Here is a 23,349-nt window from a genome sequence, read left to right as displayed (position 1 = left end):
ACTCTGACTTCTCTGGAGACTCTGCGGCAGTCTCTGAAGTACAATGGTAAGAACTTGGCCCCTGGATGATCAGTGTGACAGAGGCTCCTGGAACTGAGCCCAGTCTGCTCCTTCCTTCCCCGGGATAAGTGCTTGCATGGCAAGACTTAGGAAAAGTTGGCTATTCTGCCCTGACAGAAGTGCTTTCCCATTGTCCCTGCATCCCCCAGGCAGGCTGATGGGGAGGGAGGAAGGGAGCACGCTCTGTGAGCTGGTGTGCTGCTGGAGGCTGCCGGGGCAGAGCAGCTCTCACCCAGGGAAGAAGACCCCTGTAGACAGAATACTGACAAGGGACCAGACCACTCTATGCAGAGGCTGCAGATGTGACACTCCTACAGACCAACAGCGCTGCTGAGTCGATTGCAGCTTAGATTTGGGCCCCGACTTCCTCTGTGGCTTTTGGGTGGAGCTCCTCAGAATCCGGAAACATATCCCCAGGGGGCTGCTGCCGGAGGGCTGAACCCTTCCACCGTGGCTGTTGGGAACAGCCCCCTCAGAGGCACAGGAGCTCTAAACAGCCGGGGCAGGCAGTGAGTTCAAATCCCAGTGGTCTCTACCATTGGGGAACCGTGAAGTTCTGAACAATCACTTTACACCTTGAGCTATTACCGACGTATAAGAGGAGCTGACACCATCTTGAGTTCCGAAAGGGCTACATACAAGAGATAAGGCTTTAAGCAGCAGGGGCAGAATGCATGAATTCTCCAAGTACTGGAAGAATACAGAAGGGCTTCACCCAGCCCCCGGACCCCCCCCCCCGAAAAGCACGGATATTAGAAAGATGGAGGAGTACCCAGGAGCGTCACCAGGCAGCAAAGATTCAGGTTCTCAAAAACCCTGGGACTGGGACGGAACTCAAAGGGAAGAGTGGGGATAAGTGACGAAGAAAGGCTTCACCCTGGGGGAGAGGAAACAGAGTATTGAAATATGAACGATTTGCAAAGTGTAGGCAAAGGAGGAATGTCATGCAGGCCCAACCATTTGTTTGCAGGCTCGGAGGAGAAGGCACCGGAATGTCGGGCAGGGGTCTCAGTGTCTGGCAGAGAAAGCTGGACTGTTCCCTGGCCCAGAAAATTTGGAGTATGTGTAGGGTCTGATGACTCCCTGAAGTCCACCCCCTCCTGTTAGGGCCAATGGAGCAGAGTCAGGAGGACAGGGGTCTAACTGTGAAACTTTCCTCAGAGCTGATCAGCACGAGGAGGAGGAGGGGCTCTAAGCACCCACAGGGAACCGAGGCTCCTGTCCGCTGTGCTGACCGAGCTCTGTGTGTTTGCTTCCAGGAGATCTGCGCTGACCCCCAGTTCATCATTGGAGGGGCCACCCGCACAGACATCTGCCAAGGAGCCCTGGGTAAGTGGTGGGATCTGCAGCAAGCACATTCTGTGGCTTCTCTCCCCAAGCCGCGTGGTGACTTCCATTTCCAGAAACTTTAGGGATTTCTTGTCTCCTGGGGATGGTCCCCCAGCCAGTCACAGTGCTAAGATGGAAGCTCTGTGAGGTCCAAGGCAGGTCCCCAGGAGGAGGCAGTGATTCAGCATGAAGGAAGGGGTAACCTCGCTGCTGCAGAGAGGAAGTGGAAAGCACCAGGGCCAGCTCCGCCCTGCAGGCAGCTCCATGGGGTAGCATACCAGGGAAAGTAATGTGGATTGTGAACACTTGTGTAATCGTGATGCTCATGTAATTCAAACTAACCCAAGCATCAGTCAGGATTGGGAGGACCAGATCTGAGGATTAGGATTCTAGGGTCCCCAGCTTCATTCTGAAACTCCCCAGGCTTCTGTGAAGTCTCAGCAATGAGAACCCACTTTCTTATTTTTTTTTCTTACACATAATAAACATGGGCCTATAATTACTGGAGGCAGATTATTTGCTCTGATAAACCAGAAACCTGTTATCCACCTCAACTGGCTTCCTGAACAAGTTCACTGTAACGAAACTGATTGTTCAGAATTCACTACCTTCCCGTGCCCACTTCATAGGGGTTCTGATCTCTTAATGATGGCAGCCACTGCTTACGAAGCCAGTCAGTAAACCATGCTTGCCCACATGGTTTAAGATACTTCCTGATCTCTCTCAGATGATCATTTTACAGATGAGCCTGCTAACGCCATGCATATCATAGCCAGAGAAGACGCCTGGTCTACAGACACATTTGCTCTGACCCCAGCACTACTGTGTTAAGTGCCAAGGTGGCCTCCCTTGAAAGAGGTCTGCAAAAATGCCACCCTGTGGGAGATGTCATGGCCTGTGCAAATTCTCAGGACAGGACAACCTTTAGAGAGAACAGGATCCAGGCCTGTTGGAACACAACTATGCTGAGTGTAGATTCCTAAAATGCCAGAGAGCTTTCTCACCTGCAGAAAGCACTCTCCCCAGGAAAGAGAACAGACCCGGCATCCTGGGGTGCCTAATGTGGGTGTTCTGGGGGGACAAGCCACTGGCCGGAGAAAATGGCGATGATAAGGGTTGGAAGTTGATTGTGATTTTGACCAACCTGTGAACTTTGGAAGGCCCTAGGAAAATGCAGCACCTACCGAGCACTGCTCAAAGACTGAACAGCTACTTCAAAAGTGTGTCCACTTCCTAAGGACCAAGCTGTACATAAGTACATGAGTTAAGTCTCATTTCAGTTCCACCAGGCAGTTTGGAAGGGGCCACAAGGGCTAAACTCTGGGGAGAAATTGTTTGCTCTATGTCCAGAACCAAATGAGAAAGAAATGTAAACCCTCCTAAACTTTCCCAGTGATTGGTCAAATGTTTAAGGTTTCTGAAAGAACCAGGTTAGCCATTTTATTTTCTTCTTGGCTTTTCATTCTGGAAGATTCTAACATGATTGTGGGTGGTGAAATGTTGGTTTACTGAACTCTCACCCTTACTTCGGCGTCGGGGCATGAGGTTCTGAAGGGGTGGTAAGGTCCCCAAGTCCCAAAGGGCTCAGAGGCAACAGAAGGGTTGTGGCAGAAACACAGGCCCAGTAGGACCGGTGACGACATTCTCAAGTCCCAAAAGGCTCAGAAGTGATGGAAAGGGGGCTGTGGCGAAGACACAGGCTTCCGTAAAGTCGGTAGTTGGGAGAACTCGGCCCAGGCATCACTGGGGACCTCAGTTTTCCCAAACTGCAGAAGGAAGGAAGGTAAACCAGAACCCACTGATATGTGGCATATTCTTGCATATTCAGCCATTCTTGCTGTGGCATGGGTCAGTGGCAGAGCCCTTGACCAGCATGCACAAATGAGGTCCTAGGTTCAACCCCGGTGACAGCAACCAGCCAATCAATAGAATCAAGCCAGCTGTTACCAATTCCTTGGTCCAGTAGGTGAGCAACAAGTATCATCACCTGAGTGACTCGGACGTTTTTCGTTTGGCTGGGCTGCATTACTGTATACATACCCCAAGTTCCAAGTAGGTATTTTTACGCTGCTGTGCAGATATGAAAACTGAAGCACAGAGAGAGGAGGGTCCGTGTGAGGTTGTACCCTAACATTGCCAGAGCCCTGGTCTGATGGTGCCAAGTCCTGCACTGATTTATAACCCCATGCAGGATCTGAATCCTCGGTGCTCAGCTGAGCAAGGACGTTTCATTTCTCCATATGTGCCTCCTACTACAAATGCATTCACTGGCCCAGTGAGCCTGGGTAAGTGGCAATGAAAGGCTGGGCCTCAGCCAGACACTCTGTAACTGCTGCTGATGGTGTTGGAGCCTGTGCCCAACGTGCCTCTGGCACCCAGGGGAGAGTGTAAGGTTCTCCTCACCCCCCATGCTGACACAGCTGTTTAAACAGCAGACCTGAGCTCTCTGGGCCCTTGAAGTGGGCTGCTCGACCTCCACCTTCATTTGGCTCCCAGAACAACCACCAGGAGGTGTTTATCCACAGGGTGCCCTTCTCTATGGCCTCCTAGGATTTCCCTCATCAGAGAGGCAGCAGGGAGCCAGCTCAGTGGGAACCATGCCGCTGAAGGTGGAGTTTCCAGCTTGGCTCCTTCTACCACTTGGTAGCCCTTCTGGTCTTGGGCAGGCCACCCAACTTCCGTGAGCTGTAGTTTCCCCTTCTGTAATAACGGGAATACAAACTTAACAACTTAAAACAGTCCACGTAGCCCTTTCAACTTGACAGTGGTGTGAAGAGCACACATATTCTGCACAAACCACACTTTGGATTTTGTTCTTTTCCTGGCTGCTAACAGGCATCCAGGAACCCAGCGACAAATACAGCTTAAGAGAGCGTTTATTTTAGCTCACAGTTCAAGCATACAGTCCATGGTGGGAAAGCCAGAGTGGCCGGTGGGCCATGGTCACCTCATGTCCACAATCAGGAACAGAGAGTGATGAATGCAGGCTGCTGTCCAGACAGCACAGGACTTCGACAAGGGAATGGTGACACCCAGAGGGGGCAGGTCTTCCCACCTCCACTAATGGGATCAAGATCATCCCCCATAGGCATGCCCAGAGGCCCATCTTCTAAGCAATTCTAGAGCCTGTCAAGGTGGCAGTTAACTCTAGTCTTCCCAGTAGGTCAAAGAACATCTGTAATGAAAATATGCTTTTCCCAGAGATGGAGGAAGTAGGAGTTAGCACACTGCAGGATCCTAAAGAAGTTGAAGGGAATGCAGATGGTAATGGAGCCCAACAATGGGAAAAGAAAAGGAGCAGGGAAGAAATAAATTGGATTAGAAGCTGGACCTTTGTCCCTTGAAAAGCTTGGAATCCAAGCATGAGCGTACCACAGTGGCAAGGGCATGCCCAAGTCTGGAACACTCAAAAGATGAGAGATTGTAAGTCAGAAAGTAAATCATTAAGGAGGATATTGCCTGGAACTCACAGTGTAGCTCAGGCAGGCCACTGACTGGATACCTTCACGCTGGGCTCCGTTCTCCGCTCAGTACGTTGTATAAAGACAGGAGGATGGATTAGCTTCCACTGCCAAAGTAGTCAACGCCATTGTCTAGTTATTGTCTTTTTAAAAAACTGCATGTGTCATTATTGTTGTTGTTATCATCATCATCATCATTGTGTGTTTGTGCCACCGGGCTGTTTTATGCCCTAGATGCTGGGTTACAGGCTGTGCCAGCGTGCCTGGCTTCTTACTTATGTGTTTGTGAGGGCTTTGCTATGTAGCCAGGCTTAGAATCTGTGTTTATCCCAGCCTCAAACTTACAATCCTCCTGCCTCAGCCTCCCGAGTGCTGAGATTACAAGTGTGCCACCATGCTTGGCTTAAAATGCAAATTACCACACACACACACACACACCCTTTTTAATGTGTGTGGGTTTCTGCATGCTTGCATGGTGTGTGTGTGTGTGTGTGTGTGCGTGTGCGTGCGTGCCATGTTCATGCAGTGCTCAAGAAGGCCAGGAGAGGTTTACATGGTTTCATGAAGGTGTTGGAATCTAACCTATATTCTCTGAAAGGGCATCCGGTGTTCTTAGCCACTGAGTGAGCCGTTCAGTCTAGAATCCCAAATGTGAATTTTTAAATTCACCTTTTTAATAGGAAAAGAAAATATGTTTTTTACATTTTAGTAAACTTTGTGCCATTAGAATACCTTTAGATTTACAGAAAAATCGAGCAGGCGGTGCAGAGAGTCCTAGGCCCCAGAACTAGTTTCCAGTCTTATGACCATCACACGTGAGTGTGGTACGTCTGCTACCATTGATGAACCAGTATCAGTGCGTTCTCCTAAGGTCCATACACCATGGGGATCCTCAGGTTTACCCAGCAGCCTTTTGCTGTTTGGGGTCTCTCCGGAATGCCACATTGCATCACTCGTGTCCCCCAGGGCACCTCTTGACTGTGACAGCGTCTCCATTTTTTCTTGTGTTTGTTGAGAAGTCTTAAAGATGCTCTTCTCTTAGAATTTGCAAGTGCCTCCTTTTAACATAATGTATGGAGATGCCGAGCAGGGTGGTGCATGCCTATAATTCCAGAATTCAGGGGACGGAGGAGGTGCCAGGCTAGTCCGATCCATGTTGTAAGACCTTATCTCAGAAACACTAAGTTAATAATAAGATGATGGTGGTGATGATGATGATGTTGCTGTTAAAATAAAACAAAACAAAACAAAAAACAATGACCAGAAAACAGGTGTGGGCTTTAATGAAGAAAGTCAACCCATCCTTCTCTCTTCATAGACCTTCACTACCAGCTGCAGCTCCCATCCCTTACCCTGCCACACCCCCAGAGAGACCCCACCCAGAGCACTTCAGTATCTATGAGTCATGGCTTCCACAGCTTCCCTTCTGCTGCAAACACTCTTGCACAGTTCTCTCCCCTGAGGCTGCTGTCAGCTTCCCAGCTGTTTTCCTGCAGCAGCTAAGGCAGCATAACCAGGGCTCAGGTGAAGGGCTAAGCTGCTGTTTCATCCTGAGGCCCTGTCTTGTCCTGGCTGTCCCCAGCCTTGGCCATCAGAAGCTAGGCTACAGCCTCACCTGGTACCCAGCTCTGTACTTGGCTGTGGGAGTGGACCCCATCCAAGCTTCCAGCCCCATGGACTCTCCTTTGAAACCCTCCCATGCCCTGCAGACAGCAGGGTGACAGGGTTCTAGGTCTCCAGATCAGGATGTGACCTTGCGTTTGTCTGGGTACCCCCTTGACCTTCCCACCAGCTGTCTGCAGCTCGGAGCTACACCACACCCCTGTATGGCCTCAGTCATCTCATGTCTGAGAAGGAAAGGTTGGGTCAGATTTTCCTAAGGCCCACACTTGCAACGCTCTGTGATTTTAAAATTTGTCAGCCCAACTATGCTTGAGGACAGAGTCCAAAGTCTCCCAACAGTATTAGCTCCAGGGAAGCTCCTCTCCAGGGCTCCAGCAGTCAGGACGGCACGTCCCGTGCGCTCCAGTGAGGTCCTGGCCGCACCCCTGTGTGGCTGATGAGCCCCAGGAAGAGATGGTCCATGCTGCCTCTCTCTGGCTTGCCTGTGAGCCAGGTAGCCGGAAGGCAGGCGTGCAGCGAGGCAGGGTAGACCAGCTCTGACCCAACAGCGCACTTAGCCATGATGATGCTGTCCAGCTGCGCTGCCCAGTGTGGTAACCTCCAGCCCTGTGGCTAAGCGACACTCAGAACATGAGGAGCGTGACTGAGGAAGTGAACTTGGTGTTTTGTTTTGTGAAATGAGGTCTCACTCAGGCTGGCCTTGAATCCAAAGAGCTCTTCCTGCCTCGGTTTCCCACGTGCTGGGATTATAGGCAGGTTCTGTCGTGACTGGCAGAAGAAATGCCCTTGTAGGTCTTATTTAAATGCAACTAAATGTGACTACGGTGGCGGACACTGCAGCAGAGGGTCGGGCTTTGGGGTCCTCCTATCCATCCTGTACTCTCTGTCATGGCTTGACCCTCACATCAGAGCAAGGCAAGGCATACCTGTCAATGAGCATCTGAAAACGTCAGGGTGAGAGGGAGGACTTGGATAGAGACTGGTAGAGGCTAGCTCCTTAGCTCTGTCACTCTGAACAGCCAGAGTGCTCTTCCATAAAATGGGTGTAACGATCGTGGAGATGAAATGACTTCCAAGGGCTCAGTGGGCAAGAGGGACAGTGTACCTGAGGGGCGTAGGCTCAGATAAGGCTGCATTGCACTTAGTGCTGGGACCAGCCTCAGCACTTAGCGTGGTGACCAGGGTATTGTCAGAGAGGGATGCAGCACTGGGGAAAGTTTAAGATTCCTCTGCTCCAGCACATTGGAGTACTAATGGTCACAACTTCTTCCTGTTTCCTCCTCAGAGCCAGAGGCCCATTAGTGCCACACAACCAGAGCTTCTGTATCACACAGCAGGGCTATGACATCACACAGCAGGGCTATGACATCACACAGTCAGGACTATTACATCACACAGCCTGGACTACTATATCACACAGCAGGTCTCCTGCATCACACAGCAGGGCTATGACATCACACCGCCTGGCTGTTACATCACACAGCCTGGGCTATTACATCACACAGCAGGGCTGTTGCGTCACACAGCCTGGGCTCCTGTGCTTGCCACCAACTCCCTGGGTGCGTTCACCATCAGTTTCCACTTACCCCTCTGTGAAATGGAAACCATGAGGGCATTTGAATCCTTTTTCCTTTTCCCACACAATAGGGCATCTTGAGACCGCTGATGCTAAGGTGCCCTTGAGACCTGAGACTCTCTCTGGGGGTTCCCCCATCTCTCTGGAGACGAGTGAGAACACCCCCCATCACCATTCCTTGTCAAGCCTTCACTCTGGTGCTTCTCCAGCAGCTAGTTGCCTCAGCTCAGCTCCTTTCCCTCCCTCTGGGTCCTGCAGGAGGGGAGGAAGGAGTACTGCTGGACAGTAGGAACCTCGGTGGAAAAGCCCCGCCCCCTTCTGTGGGTGTGGGAGGCTGTGATCCGGGGAAGGGTGGGTTGGGCTGCCTGATGGGAAGAGGCCTGATGGGAAGAGGCCTGCGGCAGAGGAGGATGCAGAGGAAGCCACGGAGATGAGGAGCTACCCTGCCTGAGTAGCAGGGGATGAAAATTCCTACATCGGATAGAGACCTGGGCGTGGCCCATGAGGGTCGGGGCTGCAGGGAACAGCCGTGTAAAGCTCTCTTATTCCAGGACAACTGAGGAAGGAAGGAGGCTCTTCGGGCTTCCTGGTGACACTCCAGAGTATGAAAGTGTGACAAAAGCCCCTCCCTGCAGCCTCGTCCCACCCCCCGCCCCCACAAGGGCCTCCCCACAGCAGGAGAAAGACAGGGGATACATTTGGGGTCTTTTGCACAAGAGACTGGAGACCTTGTGTTGATGAGGCAGGGTTGGGGTACAACACGGGCTCCCCCCACCCTCTGCCCCAAGGCTGATGGAAATGATAGGATTGCACATCTGTTGGGAACTCCCATTTGGGGAAGCCTTTTCTGGCTTGCTGCCAGGCTGCGGAATGAGTAACAGAAGGGAAGGCCCAGAGGGACTTATCATCACCCTGTCGCAGGCCTGGCTCTGGGCTGGGTGTTTCCTCCAGAGAAAACCACACAGCTAGCTCCAGGGGGGCCCTGCGCTGTCCTTAGGGTCATTCCTTCTCATCCTTTTTAAAGCTGAGAACCGCGGCTGTCTGAGAACTGGGAGTCACGCCTCTCCCTGGGCTGGCTAGGACAGGTGAGCACCCTGTCACTCCCCCGACAAGGTGTCAGGTGGACTGGACACTGAAAGTAACGCTGAAGGAAGAGGTGGAGCTGGGAGCTGCTTCCATAGTCTTCATCGTTCATCCAGCTGTTATCAAGTGAGGGGAGAAAAGGAGCCCCCACAGGAGTGAGCCATGAAACCAACAGGACTGGAAGCAGGCTTTCTCCTAGGTGCCATTCTTGACATTTGGGGCAGAGAATTCTTCATGGTCTGTGAAGGGGTTGGGGGCCCGTTCAGAGTCTGTATAGGGCACACCCAGAAACCAAATTCTCAGCACAAAGTAGATTTATTACCCTGGTGGGGGTGAGGGGTGGGGGGCTGCCTCTGGATCAGGCAAAGGCAAACAGCAAGCAGCAGCAGCAGCTGTAGCAGGTGGGTTTTGCAGGACTGGGTTTTTAAAGAGAAAAATGGGGAGTCTGTGCTAGGATGAATTAAGTTCTGACTGGACAGGTTAACCAATAGAGCCAAATAGTGATTGTCGGACCCTGGTGTTTAGTCTCAGGATTGAGTCAGTGGCCAAATAAGGGAATAGAGCTTAGGGATGTAATCTGTTTAGGAATGTAATCTGTTTAGCAAGGGAGAAGGAAGGGGGTGGGCAAGACCTGCCTGCAACGCTTAGGCCTGCTGGAGAGCCCTTCAGTCAGGGTTCCTGCATGGTCATCAGCATCCTGGGCCTCTGTCCACCACTTGCCAGGGGTACCCCCTCAGCTGCCAGCGTCGAGAACGTTCCCAGTGTGGGGAGGATGGGAACGCCTCAGTTGGAACCACCAGCAGAGGAGTGAAGGGAAAGCTATGGAAGCCTAAAGCACTGTAATGTCTCAGGCGCCAGGCCACAGAATGCTACACTGGGAACCTGTGGTGCTGAGGAGGCCAGCAAAAAGGATCCCCAGATGGGTGGCAGTGATGGCTGGTGAGTGCCAAAGATAGAGCCACACACCTCCAGCATCGTGGCAGTTTAACTGCAGCCAGGGCCAGCATGCTGGAGGGCTCAGCATTGTTGGGATATCTGAGCGCGTGGGAGAGGAGCACCAGGCTTCCCACCAGTATTGGGAGGAGCCTCACAAAGGAGGAGGCGGGGAGGACTCTTTTCTGAGTTTCTGTCAGGCCTATTGACTTGTTTTCTCGGGTTCCCAGCTCTACATCCACTCTAAAGCACACATCAGAAGTGTGTGGGAATGCATCTCCGGTCCAGGGAACCCTGTGACCCACTGTGGCTAGATGTCCTGGGCGTCCTGAAGATGGCATCTCTTGGGTTTGTTGGTTTTCTCAGACCCCTGGAGACTTAGTCAGCTGGTGTAGCTAGAATGCAGGAGCTTTGCTGCGCCTGGAGGGCTGCCAAGCCGGGACAGGCTGGTGTCAGAAGGTGCAGGGGTAAGAAGGAGCCTCGGTCTCAATCTCCCAGGGACAGTTCAGAACCCAAACCTACTCCACACCTACTGGAGGTAGAAGAGGATGATACTGCCCTCAAATGGGAAAGATAACTATAGAAACCTGTGAGGGGAACTGAGATATCTGAGGGATGCAGCTGGCTGGGTTGTGTCCTGCTCCTCCCTCTCCCCCCCGAGCTTACACACACCACCTTAGCCTGGGTTTGAAGTTTATGAATGATGGGTATCTTCCTTCCCTGGTCCTCTAACTCACCCATACCCATGTTGACACAAGGCTGAAGCCGTGGGTAGCCAGACTGTATCCACAGGCTTTTGCCCTCTGATGTGACAAAACAGTGCCAGACCCAGCATGTCCTGGGTCCCCTGGAGTGTTTCCCCACTCTGCTTCATTTCCTGTTTGGGAAGGAAAGATGTTGATGTCTGAAGGAAATGAAAGAGAAAACACCCAACAAAGGTTCCATGGTCCCTTTAGTAACCTCGACAGCGCCTGCAAATATGAGTAACCCGGGCTCAGACATTCCCCGCAGCAGCGCAGGTGACCCTGGCCTGGACAGGGTGTAGAGACCGGGGCCCAGCTCTGGAAATTTACTGACATGGCCCTGAATGAATCTATCTTTTCAGAAGAGGGCCTCAAAGCTTAAAGGAACCATTCATAAGACCTGTCCTAAGGGAGGGTCTGGCACAGCGTGTGCCAACAGGGACCTGTCTGCAGACTTGGGTGTAGAGGGAAGGCTGTGGGGTCTAGGGCTGTTCTTAGGGCCAGAGCAACTGGAGACAATTAGCCTTCTCATCCAGGTAGACTGAGTGAGTCTCCAAGGTGTGGAAAAGCCCAAACTCCAGCTCTAACTGGCTTTGGCCAAGCAAATTAAAATGGGGGAGAGAAAGTCTGAATTTGGAGAGACCCCGAGGGTCCTCATATAAAAATGACTTAAAGACCTCCTCACGTGCCTCAGGCTAAAGAGAGTTATCGCTGAATAGATGAAGAATAGATAAGTGAAGAAGCAGACGCTAGTCTACCTAGGCAGGAGTCTCTGGGAGAGCCCACGGTGAGGACATCAGGAAAAGAAACTGATAGCACAACCCTGCTCCGGAAGGGCTTAGGAAACAGACTGGCTCCTGAGAGCCTTGCAGCCTTGTGTCAGGGGACCAAGCAGAGAAGGGACCCCAAAGAGCTCGTAATTCTCAGGTCCAGTGCCCAGCTCTACAAGGAATAAAGAGGAACTCAGGTTCCCCTGAAAACTTGGTCGGGGTTAGGGGGTTTGGGGACATGGGACTTTCTCTATAGAAGTCACTCTTGGCTCTTAAGCAATTGTGCAACCATGGCTTTGACCTCAGTGCTGACCTTGACCTCAGTGCTGACCTTGACCTCACTGAGGCTTTCCTTTCATTTGGACACCAGCACTTTCTCCAGCGTTGGAAGCACTGCCAAGGGCTCAGCCAGAAAAATGAGACAGAGCTCAGCACACCACTGTCCCCTCCCCCCTGATTCCCACCTCAGTTACAACCCCTCCCCATCCTCCCCAACCCCCTCTGCCAGCTTCATACCTCCCAGGACTAAACTGCCTAAGGTGGCTAAGGCTTGCACATGACGAAAACAAAGAAAGCAAAGTCCACCCAAAATTAAGTGGCAGCATCAGGACCCAGATGGAGGATCCTGGTCACAGTTGGAGGATCCACCTGCCTCCTGGGCCTCTATTGCTTAGCTTCTTCACGACCCAGGCTGGTCCAGTGCCCCTGCCCAAGGTGACCGCTGCCCCTCTGCCATTGGTGTCCAAGGTTCTCAGGTCATGAGCTCAGTGGGCAGCTGTCATGTCCATTTCGTTTGCCTCCTACCAGCAGGTGGGACAGAGTGGTGCCTGAGACAATGCAAGAAGGGTGGGTCACACCCAGGGAAGGAAAGGCCACAGGAAGGGAGAGCCTGAGGAGCCTTGGGAGGGTGGAGTTGAGGCTGATGGTGCCTGCTGGTGCTCTAAAACAAACAGGTATGTGGAACATGCCAGCAGGAGTGAAAAACGAGAAACAGAACCGGGTAGGCCAGGTTTCTGACGGAAGAGGGAAGAGGAATGTACTCTGCCTGCAGCAAAACACACCCTGGACAGGAACCCTGGAGGACCGCACCAGAGGAAGAGGGCATTTCTCCCCCCTTTCCCCAGGTGGCTGTGAGACCTCAGCCACTCCCCTGGCCCAGTGAGTTCCTTTCAGTGCTGCCTCTAGACTCCAGAACCCTGCCTCCCCGACCTTCCTCAAATTGTAAGTCATTGAACCTCGGAGTTTTATAGTCCGAAGCTTCCCTCTCCATAGGCATGTGTGAGCTCAAGTCTGGTCTCTCTGTTTGGAGCGAGAGGATCCGTCCTTTATCACAGAAGTGGGAGCAGACTGGACCCTGCAGCCCGGGCTGTGCAGTCTTAGCGTCTTCCCGAAGGATGTCTGACTGACCAATGTGGGGCAGCCTAGGCGACAGGATTGGCATTCTGTGGACAGTGGTCACAGGCGGCTCCGTAACCTCTGGGCTAACCGTGGACATGCTCAGCGGCTGCCAGCTCCCACCCTGGGGAGGCACAGCCTGGGGGACTCTCATGAGTGATAAGTGCTACACTGACCCCTCTCTGACCCTTGTTCCTGCTCACACCCAGGATGCTGGACAGAAGCCAGCGTAAATCCTGGGGCAAGAAAGGCAGAGCAGAGCTGTTAGGTCTCAGTTGTACAGTGGCCAACGCAGAGTTTTTATTTCTATTGACATGCGCCTCTCCCCATTCCCAGGGTACACAGACAACAGTGTAAATGTAGACAGTGTAAAACTTTAAGGAAAAGCAAGCAGCTCTAAGGGAAATGCGGCCCAGAGCCAGCTTATAGGCACCTGCAATCTCTGTACTTGGGGGGCTGAGGCAGGAGGACTGCTGTGAATTTGAGGCCAGCCTAGGCTATTAGTGAGTTCTAGGGCAGCCTGAGCTACAGTCTTACAGACTGAGATCCTGTCTTAACAGAGAGAAAGAACCGGGAGGAAGAAGGTGCCCTAGTCCAGAGAGAAAAGCACGGGCGCTGTCAGACGCACCTCACTGTCGCAGGCGGGCCTGCGCTGAGGGTCTCTGGGCTCCCTGGCCAGCCAGCCCAGCCTAAGCAGGCCACGGAGAAACCCTGTCTCAAGAAGCAGAGTGGACGGCCCTGAGGAACAACTGCTGAAACTGAACTGCACACACACACACACACACACATGCACACACACGCACGGTCTCCTGCTCGTGTGTATGTCCACAACACACACACATGTGAACATGCAAACACACACAGGGGCAGACAGCCTCCTGTGAACATTTATGCACGTGCATGAACACACACATCAATTTCTCCTTTTTCTTTAACCGTAGCTTCATTTTCCTAGGAAGCTTGGCCTTCAACTCTTTATATACTAAAGAAATGTGAGCTCTGAATGCATTTATTTTTCATGTTTTTAATATTTTCGTTATTTTACTTATTGTGACTTTTGCCACATAATTCCTTTACTTTGAGGTAGCTAAATTTGTTATTTTAGATTTAAATATTCTTAACTTACGATTTTAAAATTTCATGGCTCCTAGATTACAATTAGCCAGTTCTCCCACTTTCTTCTCTAGAATTTTCACAGATATTAAATATGCTAAATATGTTAAATACTGCCATATTATAAAATATATGAATATATAAATATATAACTAAGAGAAAAATTATATAAGTGGATAGTTTATCATAATTATAAATGTTTACATATTTGTAAATATGAACTTAAGTTGCATGATGATTGTTTATATAGGAATATCAAACCATTCATCATTTATTCTTTTTTTTAATGTGTTTTTGTGTGTGGGGGGGCCCACGAGTGGGGAGGTCAGAGGACAACTTGCAGGAGTCCGTTTTCTCCTTCTGGGGATCAAACCGAGATCTTAGGAGCCTTTGCCCGGTGAGCCATCTCACAGCCCATTCTTAGCTCGTGGTTTCAGATCTTTTGATCCACCGTCACTTTGTCACTTAGCTCTGTTGCTTAGGAGGAAAGGCAGCATGGTGTGGACCACGTGGTGGGCATGAGTCCAATGGCCTGCGGAACGCTTGTCACCCCCTTCCCACGTGCTAGAGCTACAGGCGCACGTTCCTCTGGGCCTTTATTTCCCGGATGTGGCCATATTTAATTTTCCCTGTAAATTTAAGTGTCAATGGCGAGGTTCCAATTCTTCAAACTCTTTTGCTATTTTTACTGGGATCACATTGTTTATAGACCAATTTAAGAGGAAAAGACATCTTTATGATAACGAATCTTTGTAGCTGAGAATATGGGCTACTTAAAAAAAAAGAAAGGGTAGATCCATTGCTTCAGCCCAGCAGTCAGGCTCCTGTACAACTTACCATTAGGAGTAAAACGCAACAGCTGGACAACAATTCCGGGTTTCTTCTCTGGATCTCCACCTGGAGCTTGGGGACCATTGCTAGAACTCTAGAACCCAGAATGGGCCCTGTACAGTGTCGCCATGAGGGAGCCGCCATCAGAGGAACCAGGGAAAACACACCCTGGCCTCTGGTCTTCCAGTCCTCCGCACCAGCAGCCATAGTCTCTGCCTGGGTCTACTGGCCAGGGGGCTTCTAAGCAGAGAACAAATTGGAGGCAAGCAGAGGGTATTGAGCAGGCTCTTAACCTCAGCTCACCACAGTCCACATCTCAGGCTCCAGAGACAAGCGTTTCCATGTTGGGATAAGTTGAGTTATTTGGGGACCCAAAAATGGTCCGAAAGAAATAAAGCACATGTGTAACAGCAGCCACGACTACCAGGAAAGGAAGACAGGAGTTTGGGTAATTCAAGGTATAGCACAAAGAGACAGTTCTTTCCCCCAGAGTGGGAAAGCCAGGCTCTGAGTGGCCATGTCACCCTCCCTTCCACCAGTGTCTTCCTGCGTGGCTGGAGAGCAGAGCCAGTGAGGACCACCGCTTTGAGACGGAGTCTCTTACAGGTGCAGGTTAAAATCTGCATTTTTTTTCAAGCTGCAGCCATGTGGCCACATCTAGGGGCCATCACCTCTGGTGCCTGAAGACACTCTTTAGGGCATACCTGGAGCCACAGTAGATTAGTCACGTCCCTTTGTTGCATTTGAGTTAATCCAGTTATGAGACCACTCCCAAACTAGCCAGCTGACGTGTTACCAGCCCAGACTGTCAGTGCCCCAAGCGGGTTCTGCTGAGAGGGGGCCCGGGGACATCTCCAGCTAGGGCACCTGTCCAGGAACAAGTCATCAGGATTATCCAGAAGGGAAGTGCTTCCATAAAATGTGGGGAATTTTATGACTGACCTTGGTGGGGAAGATCAAGAATGGGTAGGACTGAGGAGGAGCCACGGTTGATAACGTTGTATGATGGGGCCTCCTGGGGAGAAAGCTCCCCATGGGAATGGGGCTTACCGGTGGAGGGAGCACCGTGCAGGTCCTGAGACATCCCCGGGTCACCTCTCAGGGACTAACGTCTCCCGACGCCAGCCTTTGAACTGGATGAACCCGGAAGAGGCAGCAGCCTGGCTGCAAAGCAGGACGTGAAGGGGTTAGGTGGGTGTGCAGTAGCTGGGACTGCAGCCACTAAAACCGGTTTCAGCCGTGAAACGGGATGCGGATATTTACCCTGCACTGTGTGGTGACCAAGAAAGGGCATGATACCGTGACAGTATATGCAAATGCCTACATAGGCCTGGCGCACAGCAAGCCTTTGGGCGCGTCAGCTGCACAATCACTGCATGAAGGCTGATGCCAAGCAAGCTTACACAAATCAGTGATTTTTAAAAATTGAGTAATGGAACTTTCCAGCCTGTTTCAAAATATTCTGCTGATTGGGATGAGGGAGAATGTGAAGGAATCAAACATGAGACGGGATGTCAAGTGTTTCTCTCATGTTAAAAAGAAACAATAACAACATATTCTTTCTTCTGCCTCTCAGGCTCCCTCACTGGACTCCAGAATTAGAAAAATTGAATGTCTGACTATAAGATGTGTTGGGAGCACACCTGTAATTCCAGCCCATAGAAGTCTGGGGCAGGAGAATTTTTGAGTTTTTGGCTACCCTATACCTCACAGTGAGACCTTGTTTCAACACATCACCACCAACAAACCCAAAATGCACATCATTAGTTTCTTCTTGCCTTGGCTATGATCTCAGTGTCATTGGGTTGGCTGTGTAATGATAAACTTCCATGGTGTCTCGAAATAACTTGCATTGAGGAGATTTATAGCTTTGAATATTTCATACATGTGGTAGTTTGCATAATAATGCAGACTCTATTTGAATGCACAGTCACCAGGGAGTGGCACTATTTGAAAGGATTAGAAAAATTAGGAGGCGTAGCCTTGTTGGAGTAGGTGTGGCCTTGATGGAGGAAGTGTGTCAGTAGAGGTGGGCTTTGAGGTTTCAAAAGCCCAAGCCAAGCCCAGGGTCATTCTCTCTCTCAGCCTGGGTACTGCTCCAGTGCCATGTGCTCCACCATGCTCCCTGCCATGATGATAATGGAGTAACCTCTGAAACTGTAAGCCAGCCCCACTTAAAGGCTTTCTTTCACAAGAGATGCTTGGTCACCGTGTCTCTTCGCAGCAGTAGGATGGTGACTAAGACGATGAATCAATATGTTAAGTTATTTAAATGCACGGCTTGAGAGCACTGTTGGTGTGTTCTACCATTGTGTCAAATTTGAGTTTGCAAGTTGAGTGTTTCTCCTGGAAACTGGATACTCTTGGTCAAAAGAAATTACTATCATGTTATTTTGTAAAACAAAACCCAAGATTTGGCTGGGCATGATAGCCCATACCTTTAATTACAGCACTAGGGAGGCAGAGGCAGGCAGAGCTCTGTGATTTCAAGACCAGCCTGGTCTACGTATCAAGTTGCATTGAGAGATTTATAGCTTGTCAGGAGCTCCTATCGGGACCTTGTCTCAAGAAAACAAAATGAAGAAACATCCCAGGGTTTGGACTCTGAGGCTGCGTTTGCAAGACCTGCCAAGCATCTACTCCGTCGACTTGCTGGCCTTTGATGATAAGAATAATGATAAACATGGCGTGAGTGCAATGAAAGGATCCTATAAAATGTAGAATATTCTTTGTCAGCTTCAAAGTATTGCCTAAATGTGAGGTGCCTGTTAGTTTTTAATCTCCTGCTGGTAGGAAGAACGCAGACTAGAGGTGGAGGTGTCTGGGCTGTGCCCCTTCCATGACACTTGAGCTAAGCCTATCTCAGGCTGGAGCCACTCTTTCATCACCAGGGAGCCCTCTAGGATCATGACCCTCTCAGAGGAAACTGCATAGCAAGTGATGAGGAAAGCAGCTCTCTCCAAAGGCAGGTGGAGGAGAGGCCTAATTCCTACCTGGCCAAGCTAGACATGTGCTTCTGGGACAAGAAGGGGAAAAACTAGAAGCCACAAAGCACGTCTACTGATTTCCAGGATATGGCAAGAGCACTCAAGGACTGTTGGTGGTAATGTGACACGGCTTTGCCGACCTAATCTGGCCAGTGATGTAGATAGATATGTGAGCTACAAATAAGTGTCACTTTCCAAAGCCAGCCTTCCATGCATTCAGTCATTGTTCCCCGAATAGCGCACTGGTCTTCAGGGGCCTCTTGAGATTATAAAGGAGCGGCTCTGCACGCATGTTCGTGTCTCCATGTGCACTGGGGCTGAGGGAATCGGGAGGGAGAATATCAAGATGGTCGCTGACAAGCTCAGACAGTACCAGGCATGCCCCTAAGCGGATGCTCAGGATTTGATGGGACATGACATAGGAACCATGGAAGTTCCTGGCTCAACCCTGACTGCTTACGGTGGGCCCCCCCCCCCCCCCCCACCAAGCTTTCTTCCTCCACGTGTTGTGGACAGACTCAAATCTTCGCAGTTTGCATGAGTCCTAGAAAATCAAATAAGTTCAGGGAGAGCTAGCACAAGCACTGCCAAGCTCCCAAAGAGGCCTTAAAGAAGAGGAGAGATGCTACGAAAGGGGGCTTCTACCACCCCAGGAGCAGCGGGTGCCTGGTGAACCAATCCTGGAGAGTTCGAGCTCCAATGTGAGCATGCAGATCTCAGAAAAACTGGAAGGTCTTTTTGGCCACTGAGTCCACAGGTCCTCCCAAGGCACCACCGGGAACTAGATGGGAAAAGCCACCCCCAGATAGATCAGCCCTTCCAATCCTCAGCGTAAACCAATAGCCAGAGCTAAAAAAGACTCAATGCCAAATTTCCCCAGGCTCCCTAGCCTCAGCGTGCCAGAGAGCCTCCAGTTTGGGCTGGATAGTGGCCTCACTGACCTAAAGGGTTGCCAATGAAGTCCTTCCTTTAAAACTCGGGGCTGCAGCTGCTAGACTGTGGACGGGGCACTCCAAGCTCTGTTACTCTCAGCTTTGACTGAGGGACAGAGGTCACACTGTACTGTTGTGAAGTAACAAAATCTTCAAATCTCCCAGAGCGGTGGGCGTCATTCTGGAAGGCCTGAGTAAGTACTGGCTCTTGTCCACCTTCCCCTAGCAGTGAAGCAGCAGAAACTTGCAGCCCAGGGCACCGGGTAAGGAACCGAATGATCAGTCCGTGTGATGGAAAAACTTCCAAGCCAGGTCCAGCTTGATTCAGGGACCTGCCTTCTCCTGCATCTCTCAGCCTTTCTTCATCAGCACTGGCGGAGTTTCATGGAGGCAGGATGGTGTCAGACCTACACCTTTATAGGCGCAATGCAGGGGAGGCCGCCTGCCCGACCCAGAGTTCAACTGGGGCCATTACGCCTTGTTCCTGAGCCTTCCATTGAAGTCAGGCAATGTCCCATTGTTCACATTCTCTTCTGGAACTGGGGACAGAGCTGTGGCGGCTGGACCTTGGAGACAGAGTCACAGGAAGGCACTGGTGTCACTAGGACAAATGGCTGTGAGTGGAAAACCACAAGATCTCCGCCACCCACCCTATTTCAGAAGCAACTCACCACTCACTGCGACCATTTATCTCAGCCTATCCAGGCCCCCAGGAGCTGACTGCAGTCCTGTCAGAGGGACCATCCAGCTGAGGTTTCATCAGCATTTGGTCATAGCCCACGGGAACCCAGAACTCCATCAATGCAGCCAGTATTTCTCACAACCAAACTATTCCCTACAGCCGCTGTGGAAACTTTCACTGCAGTAAACATCTTCATTCTCTTCCCAATTCCCCCTTTGTTGGTGTTTTGTGAGCAGTGTGCCCCTGTCTACAAACTGTCCTGAGCTGGTGCTGGGCTGGGTTATTTGTACCTTTGGGAAATGGTCACTGGGCTCACTACACAAAGCTCCTGCCATGGGCACCAGTGAGGACTGCAGGCTTTAAACATATGTTCTCCTTCACAAAGGATGTGCCTGAGGCTCAGAGAGCTTCATCTGGTTGTCCCTCTACCTGTCCAGTCCCTTCTGTGTCCACATGTCAGAAATGAGCTCTGCTTCTACTCCAGGAACCCCCAGGGAGTACAGGCTCATGCATACTGGCTCATGGCTGTCCTGTCTGCATTGCTGCATACTCCGGTGCTCACGCCGCCTGCTGGCGTCTCCTTCCTTGTCTCCGAATCCCTCTCCTAAGAGATGTGCAGTGTTCAGCTTCTTCCCTTCAACTGCTGCATTTTCTTCCTCATTCAAACTCCCCTGGAAAACCTCCCTAAAGGGTGCTGGAGAGATGGCTCAGTGGTTAAAAGCACTAACTGCTTTTCTAGAGGTTCTGAGTTCAAGTCCAGCAATCACATGGTGGCTCACAACCATCTATAATGTAATCTGATGCCCTCTTCTGGCATGCAGGTGTACATGCAGGTAGAGCACTCCTATACATAAAATAATTTTTTAAAAGGATATTTTAAAAAAGAAAGGAAACCTCCTTATTGAAGCCTCTGTTGCCTGGTCAAGTTCATTCATCCATAAATGGTCACAGCTCCTGTGTGTCAGACAGAGCTGGGCGGGCTCCAAGGACACAGTTCAGCCACCACAGGGTTCTGAGTTTCTCAGAGAGTGAGCCTCTCTTCTTATAACCAGCCATCCACCCAACATGATTTCTTCTGCAGCAGGTCCATCAAAATATCCACCAGACCACGTGACCTATCCCTCAAATGAGGAATGTCTGAAACACCATTCCATCCCCTCAAGGGTAATGCTAGGTTTCAAGCACTGAGCCGCAGGAACAAGACAACATCCTCCAGGGCCTAAGACCTGACCAGAGCTTTTGGCTTTGTGTTCTCAGGGGACTGCTGGCTGCTGGCTGCCATTGCCTCCCTCACCTTGAATGAAGAAATCCTAGCTCGGGTTGTGCCTCTAGATCAGAGCTTCCAGGAAAACTACGCAGGCATCTTCCACTTTCAGGTAACTTAATTGCTGGCTGAGGCACCTCCTCACCCAGGCTCAGGGGCTCAGCAGGGTTCTCCAGCTTGGTTGACTCTTCAGCTCCTCAGTTCCTGCTGGTTTGCAAAGGATGCTGGAAGAGAAAGACAAGATTTTCCCAACCTGCCCAAGACGTGGAGTCCCATCAGAATGCCTGACAGCTGTGGGTGGGGGTGTCCATGGAAGTAGATACTGGGGTACAGGTAGTAATCCCCAAGTTGTTTTTTTTATAAGTTTGAGGTTTGAGATAAAAGGTTAAAAAACTTGCTTTTTTTGTGATGAAATGAGAGATGCTATTTTAAAAACAGCTATGTGTGGCCTTGGAGACACAGACAAGCTCCACTGTCCTCTTGCTTGATGAGGGGCATGCCTGACATAGAACACTGAAGAGCATCATGGGAACCTACAACAAGGGGCTGGGCGGGAGAGAGCCGGATGAAGCCAAGGCTCAGAATCCCAGCGCCACCTGCTCTTTCCCCCTTGCCTGCAGTTCTGGCAATATGGCGAATGGGTGGAGGTGGTGGTGGACGACAGGCTGCCCACTAAGGACGGGGAGCTGCTCTTTGTGCACTCAGCAGAGAGGAGCGAGTTCTGGAGTGCCCTGCTGGAGAAGGCCTATGCCAAGTAAGTAGCCACACCCTTCCCCACACCCTATCCTGCCCCTGCTGCCCTGGACTCCGAAACAGCAGGAGCTATTTGGGGACTGTTTTGAGTAGAAGTTCCGTTCTATAAAAGGATGACTTTGGCCCAAATCGGGCTCTTAATTCAAGGAGGTACTGTGGGCACCATGCCTGATCACATGATGTACTGATACAGGACAGTCATGGCTGTTTTTGAGCAAGTGGACTGGAACATTCTGGGGCTGGGTGCTCTGGCCTTGAGAAGGAGCCCTGCTTCTTTGGTGGGGTCCCATTGCATTTCATCAACTGAAAAGAGCAAAAAGCTTTGCCAACAGGCAAAACTACCTATTGCTGAGGTAGGGAGATGGTAGGAACTCATCTCGGACAAGTCATGTGGCTGCTAAGAATGGTTTCCCGGTTCCAGTCCTAGCCAGGCTTAACCCAGCTTGCTCAGAGTTGTGCTGGGTCCCCCCAGGATGTCAGCCCTCTGCAGAGGGGACCTCCACCGGGTGGACTCCTGCCTTAAGACGGGAGCTGGTGGATCCCCACAGCCCTAGGCTAGAAAGGAAGGGGAGGCTTCATTTCCTCAGCCAAGAGAACTTGGAGCCTAGAGCTCAAGGACTGAGGGAGAAGCCTGCAGGAGTGACCACTGGAACCGCTATGTGCTCTTCGGGAAAGCTGGGTTCCTCACTGTAATGGCCCTTTAAGCACTGACTTTCAAACAGCCAGTTAGGGGACCTCTCTCTGTGTCAGGGGCAGAGTTGACACCAGAGTGGGTTAGATTGTCACTTAGTCCTTCCAGCCCCCGGGTTCTGTACAACTTCTAATGCAGAACCACAGGGGGAAAGTGAGTAGGGAGCTAGTGCCTTACCTTCCTGGGCCTTCCCTTCCCAAGTTGGGGACAAAGACAAGCAGAATGAAAGCAGAGGCCCCCATGAGCTCCCACGAAGGGGGAGCGGATCCGAGTTGGAGTGAGATGGCGCTCTCAGGGATGAGGGCGCATGGTTGGCGGCACCAAGGCAGAGAGTGGCAGCACAAATCTGCCTCCTTCAGGATCAATGGGTGCTACGAAGCACTCTCGGGCGGCGCCACCACTGAGGGCTTTGAGGACTTCACGGGAGGCATTGCTGAGTGGTACGAGCTGAGGAAGCCTCCTCCCAACTTATTCAAGATCATCCAGAAGGCTCTGCAGAAAGGCTCTCTGCTTGGCTGCTCCATAGACGTAAGTCCCGACCACCCTCTCCAAGCACGGCAGTCTGCCAGAGCCCAGAACCCTTCTCCACCCTGTAACCACCCTGCTGAAGCCCAGGGTCGCTAGGCATTAGCCATCTAAGGGTGCGTTTGACATAGTCATGGTGCCTCCATCCCTGAAGCCTCTCCTCACTCTGTCCCAGTGTTCATGGGTCCAGGAAAAGAGTCTAGAAAGTACCAGAAGGAGCTGTTTCTCCCAACTAGCTTTGCAGGCAAACCTCACCAGGGAGATCGGAAGTGGACATGGTGCAGGCCCCAGGAGCTTCCCCAGGCTATGGCCAAAAGAGGGGAAAGGAGGGACTTTAAGGAGTTGGCAACCGAATATGTGGATTCTGGAGTGAGGCTAGAGATAAAGAACTCACAACTGAGCTGGGCGGGGTATGGGTGAGGAATCAGAGCATCTTGGCCACATATTTAGGTTGGTGTCTGTCGCGTTAGGTCCCCCCACAGACTCTTGTCTTGAAGGTGAGTCCCTCGCCCTCCACAACCAGGAGATGGCTTAAGAGTGTGTGTGTGTGTGTGTGTGTGTGTGTGTGTGTGTGTGTGTGTGTGTGTGTGTGTGTGTG

At 51.2% G+C, this 23,349-nt stretch overlaps 1 protein-coding gene across 1 annotated transcript in view; it reads left to right on the top strand.

Annotated features, from left to right (window-relative positions):
• Positions 1-23,349, top strand: part of Capn2 (calpain 2) — a 48,574-nt gene that overhangs the window by 4,103 nt on the left and 21,122 nt on the right. Inside the window, exons 2-5 of the mRNA XM_055609705.1 lie at positions 1,320-1,389; positions 20,776-20,894; positions 21,403-21,536; positions 22,586-22,754. Of these exons, the coding sequence (XP_055465680.1) occupies positions 1,320-1,389; positions 20,776-20,894; positions 21,403-21,536; positions 22,586-22,754 (492 nt within the window). The remainder of the gene's footprint in view (positions 1-1,319; positions 1,390-20,775; positions 20,895-21,402; positions 21,537-22,585; positions 22,755-23,349) is intronic.

This window comes from Psammomys obesus, unplaced genomic scaffold (assembly GCF_907164565.1).
Source record: "Psammomys obesus unplaced genomic scaffold, mPsaObe1.curated_primary_1811, whole genome shotgun sequence".
Taxonomy (NCBI): domain Eukaryota; kingdom Metazoa; phylum Chordata; class Mammalia; order Rodentia; family Muridae; genus Psammomys; species Psammomys obesus.
Note: the sequence above shows the minus strand (reverse complement) of the source record. Positions and strands in the feature narration are given on the sequence as shown.